Below are 11,365 nucleotides of genomic sequence, written 5' to 3'. Positions count from 1 at the left end.
AAAAAAGCAATATGTTGAAGATCCACAGGCATTTTTGCATTTAAACAATTCACAATTTTGCCACTATATCATTGGGACAGAAAAAATAACATTCAATTAAACAATTTATATCAAATTCTATAGTAAAACATGCTAGTTAATATTGTTTAAAAGTTTAATGTCTTGCAAGAAGTCTTCAAAACACAATAATCCCCAAAACTGAGTGTGCTTCCTTGATTGTGGCATGCTTTTAATTAACTACTAGACTTTCCTTAAAAAAATTATATAAATGCATGGTATTAGTATAAACTTAACTTTAACATGTTTGCTATCTGCTAGTTGTTTATTTTACTTCTCTTTTACTATTGTTTGTACATCTTATATTTGTTATGCTGAAACTGCTTTTTGATGACATACAGACACCATACCTGTCAAGTCTCACGGTTTTGCCGTGAGTCTCACGTTTTTTTGCATGCAATGACGGTGTCACGCTGGCTTAGTAATTTCTCACGCATTTCTTCATAAACGAAAACAATAAAATGTTTGGATTTCGTAAAAAGTAGTACAATTATTACCGAGACAAGCGGGCTGTTGTAAGGGTTTCTAACATAAATACGATATGTACCTGAATTTCTGAAACTACGTCACCGGTCTCTATGTAAACAAAAAAAATCTGCTGCAGCAGAATGTCAGCATTTTTTAGTTTCAGCATATACGTATGTATGCTTCATTAAAAATGACATGTTCTGTCTTTCTTCAATATACCGTAGTTTTCACTGATATAATTTTTAATGGTAACTTTTCAAGAAAAAAAGGGCTAATTTCAGAAAAAAGTTGTCTTAATTTTGCTCAGGAAATAGCCCCAAAACGCACCACGGCACTGAGGAATTAGGATCCAAAAAAAAATCTGTGGGGGGGGCATGCCCCCGGATCCCCCTAGACCTGGTCTCACTCTCAGCCACTTAAGACCCTTGACGGGTATGCAGACAGTCTTCATAATAACTGCAGTTTCTTTACAGTCTACGTATGCTACATAACAATAACCCAACTGAACTATTGAATATTTCAAGGCCACAATTGCATAATTTTCCATCACTGGCAAGTTTGATAGATCCAGAATGGCATCGTTGTTGAGTATTTAGCATCCAGTCAGTTTTGCTGCGCAGAATAATGTATGGAGTGTGTGACGCCCAGTGCTTGACAGACCATCTTCTTAAATATCAAACAAACGAAAAATCAATAAAATACACATTTACCAAATACCAAATACAATAATTACCAATCGATTTTTAATAAATTAAGTGGTTTGAGGCCTAAAATGTATATAGTGATTTGTAACCTTTTAACTAATGAAACTAAATTAGAATTGAAAAAGTGAGTGCAGACGAAGTTAAAACCAGCTAAAATGCTGAAAAGTTAAATCGCAATAACGTTAAATTTGTCAAATAAACGTGTTCCTCGTGGATAACAACCGCAACTTGCCCAACAATTGCTCATGATCGCGGGTAAAACTGCTTTCTGAGAATGAATGGTAAATGCGTCACAAATTCTGACAAGTAAACAGTATTGTACGTCGTCGTTATTCACCGGACGCTGTATGCACAGTGGTTAGCTCCCCATTTAACATTTGAGAGCTCAAATAACGCCAATGTTCATGAGTTCAGCGAATCAATTTTTTTAAACAGTTTTATTTATTGATTTGTGAGGATAATAATAACATTAAGATATTGAATTAATCGGATCAAATAAATTCGCAACTAAACAAACGGAAGCAGAACATGGACAAGATAAGTATACAAGGGAGATAATTGCATCGCGAAAATATATGTCGCGTGACGAATTTTGTTTAGATGCATCCTTTGTCTATTTTTTTGTCTAAATTTCCATATGTATGAACGGTCAAACGCCCGCTACGCGGCTTTTGCCCGTATTAAAACTCCTTACATGGTCACTTATTTTTCATTTTCTGTTTTACTTGATGTAACATGGTATCGAAAAATGCCTGACCTATTCACTTAAATGTTCGAGGCGGAGTGGTGAATCATCAAATGAATGATCTGATATTGGCTACCAACAATGTCTCCAAGCCTTACTTTTACAACCACAATTACTTTTATAATTTATAAAACTGGTCAGTGTAATTTTAGGTTAATTTAAATTAGTAATTTGCTCAGATTTTTTTTACGAATTGACATATATCTTAATCAGCTCAAGGCAGAGTGTTTTTTTTCACCATTTTGGGAATGGGGCCTGGCCAGGTCCCTTTGGATTGGGAAAATTTGCAGCATTTTTGCTAACTTGGGAAACAAGTGTTTTTGTTGTTTTGCTAAAAATGCTTCAAAATTGAGAATACACGTGTTTTCAGTAGTATTTTTTGAATAAGGTTGAACTTATATAGATAAACAAAATATTGAGATAAAAAAAAGTTTGTTTTTGGAAACCTTTCATTGGGGGTTTAAGCTTCCATTTGGGAAAAAATATATACAATTTTCATTGTGAATGGTGCTGATTACCAAGACCCGATTTTTGAATGAAAAGAAAACACTGGAAGGGGCTATCTAGTCCATATAACAGACTCACAAGAGCCTTTGATCATTTTTGCTGTGACAGGACCAGGGAGTCCATATGCACACCTTTATAAACAAAACCACATTGCTCCGCAGCTTATCTGTGCGCATCACTAACAGACATTGTTCGTGACCAATTAACGGAAGCGATGAATAACACATTCAATTAACAGAATGGCAACCTTGGATGTTATCCTTTGCATCGACCCTTAAAAACACAACAATGTTTCAACACACTATTCTTGTTGACATTTTAATGTAGAAATTCTGCACAGTGTAATATTTGAAAAATCGTTAGGCTACATCACAAATCATGATGTGCGAAGGATTGGTGTATTGCTACCTAATCCAATAGCGTCACAATAAGTCAGCAACATTATGACAGTTTCCAACATGGTCGATAGAAGAAAGTATGAAAGAATAACAATTAAAATAAAAAGAAAGTATTTGTTTGCTTTAATTGTACCATTTGAATGAGTTTCAACTTTGTGCTTTAGACAGATAATTAGTGATAAATTTTGCAGTATCAGTTTTCCTTAGCATTTGCAGTGGTGTTCAATTTTTGCACCTTTGGACAAAAGATGATGCATTGCAACTCTCAGCAACCCTTTCGGTTATAAAGCTGGGAGTTAAATTATTGCAACTAGGGGCATACATTACAGTGTTTTGCCTTAATCCACACACATAATCAAAAAAGGCACAGCCTCAGTTTTCAAAAATAACTTTTTGAAAATAACAATCATATAATAATGAAATACAAAAGATTAAAATTTTCACTTCTTCTAGTAACATTTGCCTATTTAGAATATTCCAACAACTCGTAAAATGTACAATATGCCACATTCAATAAATACCTCATTCAAGATACAGGCCTTATTTTTGAATACACGTATATATTACTGTCATAGTTATTGATATGCCCCTGTAATATGAGACGCTTATTGCAATCAATGCAGAAAAAAGTTGTACTATTATTTGTTACGTGGCTTTAGATAAAAGCTTACTGCTTGTGTGTTTTATGGCAAACATACACATCTTGTGTATTATTCAAACAATTGAATTTAAATTCAATAGTACATTGGTTATTTTGATGAAATGAGAACAGTGCCTGATGGGTTCGCAGCAGGATAAGTGTTGACACATGTTGAATAGGAAATACTTACATCTGGGTCCTAATTGGCTTTCCATTACATGAAATACTTAAATAGAAAATAGAATTGTAATTCGTATCCCACATTTTACTGTTCAATATTTTTCTGGATTTTCTCTATGAAAATTTGTGTTTATTTAAGCTTTTTGTTATCACAGTTATCATCAGAGTGTGATTTAAACAGTTAGTGGTTCGGTTTTATGTGCATTAAAGATTATAATGAAAGATTCTTTTAAGCTCGACTATTATATATGAAATATATAAAGTGGAGCTATCCTACTTGCATTGGCGTTAGCGTGAGCGTGAGCATGCAAATGTTAAAGTTTGCGTACCACCCCAAATATTTCCCATGTCCCTTGACGATATTGCTTTCATATTTTGCATACTTCTTTACCAACATTACCCCAACCTATAAACAAGAGCAGACAACTGTATCAAGTATTTTGTAAGAATTATGGCCCTTTTTTCCACTTAGAATATGCATATTATGGATAACTCAATGTTAAAGTTTGCGTACCACCTCAAATATTTTCAATAATCCTTGACATATTGCTTTTATATTTTGCATACTTCTTTACCAACATTACCCCAACCTATAAACAAGAGCAGACAACTGTATCATGCATTTTGTAGGAATTATGGCCCTTTTTTGTCTTTGTAACTTTGAATATTTTTTTAACCAGGTTTTCCGAAGGAAAAAACTGGTTATTAGATTGGCGAATGCGGGCGGGCGGGCTGGCTGGCTGGCGGGCTGGCGGAACAAGCTTGTCCGGGCCATAACTATGTTGTTCATTGTCAGATTTTAAAATCATTTGGCACATTTGTTCACCATCATTGGACGGTGTGTCGCGCGAAATAATTACGTCGATATCTCCAAGGTCAAGGTCACACTTTGAGTTCAAAGGTCAAAAATGGCCATAAATTACCTTGTCCGAGCCATAACTATGTCGTTCATTGTCATATTTTAAAATCATTTGGCACATTTGTTCACCATCATTGGACGGTGTGTCGCGCGAAATAATTACGTCGATATCTCCAAGGTCAAGGTCACACTTTGAGTTCAAAGGTCAAAAATGGCCATAAATGAGCTTGTCCTGGCCATAACTATGTCATTCATTGTGAGATTTTAAAATCATTTGGCACATTTGTTCACCATCATGGGACGGTGTGTCCCACGAAAGAATCACGTCAATATCTCCAATGTCATGGTCGCCACGACTAAAAATAGATTTAAAAAAAAAAAAAAACTTACAAAGGGGGTTAATTTTTTTTTGTCATTTCAAAAGTTCAGTTTGAGTTTTCTCCCTTTATCAGATTTTTTTTTCACAATGAAAACCTGGTTTTGTGACAATTTTGTCCCTTGTTAAATTTTGTGTTTAGATCCACTTTACTTCTTAAGTATTATGGCTATTCCTTTCAAACTTCAAATACTTTCTTACTATCATGATGTTACTGTACCTGACAAGTTGAACTTGACCTTGACCTTTGGATGACCTTGACTCTCATGTCAGATTAATAAATTTTGCTTAAATTGCCATAACTTCTTTATTTAAGATCAGATTTGATTCATACTTTGACAAAAAAAACACTTACCTGACATACCACAATGGATTGCACCCAAACTATCCCCCATGCCCTACCCCAGAATCCCCCCCCCCCAAAAAAAAAAAAGAAAATAAAAAAAATATTTTTCTTTTTTTGAAAGATCATCCATTAAATGACCACACACCCACATTATACCCCCCTCTCCATGATGGCTTACATTATACTGTCAAGCACTCGAATAGTCGAGCGCGCTGTCCTCTGACAGCTCTTGTTAGGTGTCTCATCATGAGGTGAAATTTCTCAGTTTTCTATTTAAAATTTATATTTTATTTATCATTAGGTAGCGATATGTCTTGCAAGACTACTCATTCTAGATGTTTGTAGATATATACAGTGTTATATGTTATCATTTTGAAATGATGGTTCATACAATAGTATACTATCTTTGTGTGTGAATAAAACTTAAACCTTGAACAACAAATAGGCTATATAGTATTTTTAGTCATTGATAAATAATGAATAATACAATTAAAATGTAAAATACTTTTGTTAAAAAGTGTAGTATAAATGTATATATTATAGCAAGAATGGAAATAAGCAGGGGCCCACTAGCCATTTGCCCCTTAAGTTTGTGCTGGGCCTAAACAAGGACGATCAACCATTGCCAAAGTGTTAGTTATAAACTGAAAAGCAAGTACTTGCTTAGAAATTTTTCAAAACAGAAGTTTTAAAATCCAGATTGCAAGCAGCAGTTGAGAATTTTTTTTATTCTAATACATGATTTTGGACATGTGCAGTGTGGCACTTTTGATTTACATATTGTACAATCCATTTTGTAGGTCAATTGAGCCTCTTCTACAATGGCAGAGAAAACGATGAAGATGGGCACGCGAGTGGAGGTGATAGGGAAGGGAGTGGTGGGAACAGTGGCTTACATGGGCACCACCATGTTCTCTGCTGGTATGGGGAATGTTTGTAACAGTGGCTTACATGGGCACCACCATGTTCTCTGCTGGTATGGGGAATGTTTGTAAATGATTATAGAGGTGATAGGGAAGTAGTGGGCACAGTGGCTTACATGGGCACCACCATGTTCTCTGCTGGTATGAGGAATGTTTGTAACAGTGGCTTACATGGGCACCACCATGTTCTCTGCTGGTATGAGGAATGTTTGTAACAGTGGCTTACATGGGCACTACCATGTTCTCTGCTGGTATGGGGAATGTTTGTAAATGATTATAGAGGTGATAGGGAAGGTAGTAGTGGGAACAGTGGCTTACATGGGCACCACCATGTTCTCTGCTGGTATGAGGAATGTTTGTAAATGATTATAGAGGTAATAGGGAAGGTAGTAGTGGGAACAGTGGCTTACATGGGCACCACCATGTTCTCTGCTGGTATGGGGAATTTTTGTAAATGATTATAGAGGTGATAGGGAAGGGTGTAGTGGAAACAGTGGCTTACATGGGCACCACCATGTTCTCTGCTGGTATGGGGAATGTTTGTAAATGATTGTAGAGGTGATAGGGAAGGGAGTGGTGGGAACAGTGGCTTACATGGGCACCACCATGTTCTCTGCTGGTATGGAGAATGTTTGTAAATGATTATAAAGTATTGATGATCTTTGTCATCTTAGTTTGACAAAGTCATTATCCCCACACTTTTTAGAGAAAAAGTGGGGATTATGTGGTTATCTCTGCCGTCTGTCCGTCCGTCCTGGCCACTATGTCCTCCTACACTTTATGCACTAGAACCTTGAAACTTACACACATGGTAGCTATGAGTATATGTGCGACGGTGCACTATTTGGAATTTTAAAAGTTATTGGGGTTGGGGTGGGGCAGGGTCAGAGATTTTCCTGCGACCACGATTCAAAAAGGCTCATAACTACTGTGTCCCTTCAGATATTGCTTTCATATTTGGTATGCATATGTATCTATACAACACCTTTCCATGGGCATACAATTTTTATGTCCCCCACTATAGTAGTGGGGGACATATTGTTTTTGCCCTGTCTGTTGGTCTGTTGGTCTGTCTGTTTGCGCCAACTTTAACATTTTGCAATAACTTTTGCTATATTGAAGATAGCAACTTCATATTTGGCATGCATGTGTATCTCATGAAGCTGCACATTTTGAGTGGTGAAATGTCAAGGTCAAGGTCATCCTTCAAGGTCAGAGGTCAAATATATGTGGCCAAAATCGCTCATTTTATGAATACTTTTGCAATATTGAAGATAGCAACTTGATATTTTGCATGCATGTGTATCTCATGGAGCTGCACATTTTGAGTGATGAAAGGTCAAGGTAAAGGTCATCCTTCAAGGTCAGAGGTCAAATATATGTGGCCCAAATCGCTTATTTTATAAATACTTTTGCAATATTGAAGATAGCAACTTGATATTTGGCATGCATGTGCATCTCATGGAGCTGCACATTTTGAGTGGTGAAAGGTTGAGGTCAAGGTCATCCTTGAAGGTCAGAGGTCAAATATATGTGGCCCAAATCGCTTATTTTATGAATACTTTTGCAATATTGAAGATAGCAACTTGATATTTGGCATGCATGTGTATCTCATGGAGCTGCACATTTTGAGTGGTGAAAGGTCAAGGTCAAGGTCATCCTTCACAAGGTCAAGGTCATCCTACAAGGTCAAACATCATATAGGGGACATTGTGTTTCACAAACGCATCTTGTTTACACCTGTAACCTTGACCTTAAACCTGAGGTCAGCGTTCAGGTTTTGAAATCTGCGACTGCTATTCGAAAAAGCTCATTACTACTGTGTCCCTTCAGATATTGCTTTCATATTTGGTATGCACGTGTATCTGGACAACACCTTTCCATGCGCATACAATTTTGACCCCTGTGACCTTGTCCTTGAACTTGAGGTCAGCGTTCAGGTTTCGAAATCTGCGACCGCGATTCGAAAAAGGCTCATACCTACTTTGTCCCTTCAGATATTGCTTTCATATTTGGTACCCATGTGTATCTGGACAACACCTTTCCATGCGTATGAAATTTTTGAACTTGGGGTCCGCGTTCAGGTTTCGAAATCTGCGACCGCGATTCAAAAATAGCTCATAACGTCTGTGTTCCTTCAGATATTTCTTTCATATTTGGTACGCATGTGTATCTGGACAAGACCTTTCCATGCGCATACAATTTTTGACCCCTGTGACCTTGACCTTGCACTGTTAAGATTTTGAAATCTATTATGTGGTCTCTGCTGTCCGACTGTCCATCCGTCTGTACTGGCCACTATCTCCTAATTACACTATTAGCACTAGGACCTCGAAACTTGCACACATGGTAGCTATGAACATATGTGCTACAGTGCACTATTTGGACTTTTGATCTGACCCCTGGGTCAAAAGTTATAGGGGTTGGGGTAGGCCAGGTCAGAGATTTTCACTCATTTGTTAAGGTTATTGTCGCCTACCGGTTTGCGCTCTGTGTGTAAGTCAGTCTGTCTGTCTGTATGTCACATTTTTCTGGATCCTGCGATAACTTAAAAAGTTCTTCTTTTTTTTTTCATGAAACTTGCAACATGGATTGATGGCAATATGGACATTATGCATGTCATTTCATTTTGTTCCTACATCAAAAATTGTTGTTGCTATGGCAACCAAAAAAAATATTCTGAAAATGGAATTTCTGACAATGGTGGCGCCGGTAGGGGACCATATTGCTTGACAATAGCCTTGTTTTACATTAACTTCTTCATTTCTACACCAATTTATTTCAAATTTATACTGAACATCTCATATGACAGTATGGTCAATCTCAGTTATGCATGGCCCCATTACCAACCCTGGGGCACCCCTGGGTCAAACATGCGGTGTGGGGATACGTGTCGGCCTCTGCCGCGCCATTTCTAGTTTAGTCATGCTTTGGTTAAGTAAAAAGTGGTCTTCCACAAGCTACCAGCTTTGCATTGGAAAGATTGTAGCAGTTTCTTGCTTTTAACTAATTATTTTATTAATTTGGGTTTCTTGACAAATATTAAATGGTTTTGATGTTCTATGAAACAAGTCTTACTGTCCATTACAACAACCATTTTTCAAACAGCTATCCTTGTTCGTTACTAAAACCATCATTCATTCATTCTAGTTGATGTCTTAATAGCGCTCATTCTGTAATACACAACATTTCAGGAAAGTGGATAGGTGTTGTTCTTGACGAGGCGAAAGGTAAAAACGATGGAACAGTTCAAGGAAAGACTTACTTCACCTGCCCAGACAACCACGGTATATTCGTTCGCCAGTCCCAAATTCAGGCCATAGACGATGATGGGCCACCCACCACAACATCAACAACAACATCATTGCATGAGCCTCCCCCTCCGTCAGAGCCCTCTCCGCCAGAGACACCCAAGCCTTCTGGGCTCCTAGCGCCCATTTCTTCGGGTGTTCCAGCACCCACCCCGTCATCAGGGTTACCAACACCCTCTCAAGGTCAGAGGTCGATCAAGAAGTCAGGACTGAGACCACCAAGCTATGCTGGCAAAGGTTTGTGTGAATTATGTGTGAGATCAATATCTCATGCAGTGTATTTTTTCACCATTTTGGGATTGAGGCGGGGTCCCTTTGTATTGGGAAAATTTGCATCATTTTGACTAAATTTGGGTAATTAGTCTTGTTTATTTTTTTTTCCAACAAATACTCTAAATTAAGAAAAAAAGTGATATTTATATGATATTTACTAAGGTTTGACTTCTAGAGCTGGATTTGAGAGGCATTAAATGTTGAGACTTATTGAAACAAATTTTTAACCAGGTTTTTTAACCAGGTTTTCCGAAGCCTAAAAACTGGTTATTAGATTGGCGAATGCGGGCGGGCTGGCTGGCTGGCGGGCTGGCGGGCTGGCGGAATAAGCTTGTCCGGGCCATAACTATGTCGTTCATTGTCAGATTTTAAAATCATTTGGCACATTTGTTCACCATCATTGGACGGTGTGTCGCGCGAAATAATTACGTCAATATCTCCAAGGTCAAGGTCACACTTTGAGTTCAAAGGTCAAAAATGGCCATAAATGAGCTTGTCCGAGCCATAACTATGTCGTTCATCGTCAGATTTTAAAATCATTTGGCACATTTGTTCACCATCATTGGACGGTGTGTCGCGCGAAATAATTACGTCGATATCTCCAAGGTCAAGGTCACACTTTGAGTTCAAAGGTCAAAAATGGCCATAAATGAGCTTGTCCTGGCCATAACTATGTCATTCATTGTGAGATTTTAAAATCATTTGGCACATTTGTTCACCATCATGGGACGGTGTGTCCCACGAAAGAATCACGTCAATATCTCCAATGTCAAGGTCGCCACGACTAAAAATAGATTTAAAAAAAAAAAAAACTTACAAAGGGGGTTAATTTTTTTTGGTCATTTCAAAAGTTCAGTTTGAGTTTTCTCCCTTTATCAGATTTTTTTTTCACAATGAAAACCTGGTTTTGTGACAATTTTGTCCCTTGTTTAATTTATATCTTATCTTGGGACATTTCAGGTCACATTTGGGAAAAATATATACTTTTTTCAGTTGGGAATGGGTCCCACTACAGGACCTAAATTTGAACGAAACAAAACACTGTCATGGATTTGTGCTGTTATTAACAAGATACTTTAGAATTGGCAAAATCCCTTTCTGTGTTACTACTAGTTGGAATTTGTTAATGTTAGTTGAAACTTGCCAGTGAAACAATCATATATCAGGATCTGTTTCACTGGACTGTCATTCATGCTGAGGGGGCCACACTGAAAATGGAGACTGTTGTTTTTGCCATGCTTTATATAAGAAGTTGATATCCCTTATGACAGCAAGTGTTGTTTGATATACAAAAATGTCTTCAGATTAAAAAAAAGTGTGCAGCAATCTTTGCAATGATGAGTTTATAGATGTTTTAACGAATCAATGAAGTGTATAGTCCGGAGAACATACCTGCTAAATGTCCCCAATTTTTGCGTGTCCTTTCTTTGTTTAGCTTGTTTGTCCTGCGGACGCAACACTGGTTAAAAGTCCGGACATTCATTACAAACAATACTAGTTTTATAAATTTACAAATACAGTCACAAATAAACTCAATGTGGCCAAAATGAATGGCATGTTTAATTATTATTATAAGGC

At 37.3% G+C, this 11,365-nt stretch overlaps 1 protein-coding gene and 1 long non-coding RNA gene across 13 annotated transcripts in view; one reads left to right on the top strand and one right to left on the bottom strand.

Moving 5' to 3' along the window:
• Positions 1-4,830: 4,830 nt before the first annotated feature.
• Positions 4,831-10,716, bottom strand: LOC127871135 (uncharacterized). The gene is made up of 2 exons (XR_008045157.1): positions 10,601-10,716; positions 4,831-4,943 (listed from the first exon to the last, which is right to left on the bottom strand). It is a non-coding gene; the product is annotated as an uncharacterized LOC127871135 (long non-coding RNA).
• LOC127871107 (dynactin subunit 1-like) overlaps positions 6,061-11,365 on the top strand; it is an 83,390-nt gene continuing 78,085 nt past the window's right edge. For 5 of the 12 annotated variants that reach the window (XM_052413803.1, XM_052413795.1, XM_052413793.1 and 2 more), the window contains exons 1-2: positions 6,061-6,201; positions 9,398-9,751. In XM_052413803.1, the coding sequence (XP_052269763.1) occupies positions 6,102-6,201; positions 9,398-9,751 (454 nt within the window). In that variant the 5' untranslated portion in view covers positions 6,061-6,101. Of the gene's footprint in view, positions 6,202-6,224; positions 6,257-6,307; positions 6,345-6,367; positions 6,400-6,503; positions 6,547-6,595; positions 6,639-6,698; positions 6,731-6,764; positions 6,823-9,397; positions 9,752-11,365 lie in introns of those variants that run through there. The other 7 variants (XM_052413802.1, XM_052413801.1, XM_052413800.1 and 4 more) reach the window with 7 other exon arrangements.

The sequence above is a fragment of the Dreissena polymorpha genome, chromosome 3, assembly GCF_020536995.1.
Source record: "Dreissena polymorpha isolate Duluth1 chromosome 3, UMN_Dpol_1.0, whole genome shotgun sequence".
Lineage (NCBI taxonomy): Eukaryota > Metazoa > Mollusca > Bivalvia > Myida > Dreissenidae > Dreissena > Dreissena polymorpha.
Note: the sequence above shows the minus strand (reverse complement) of the source record. Positions and strands in the feature narration are given on the sequence as shown.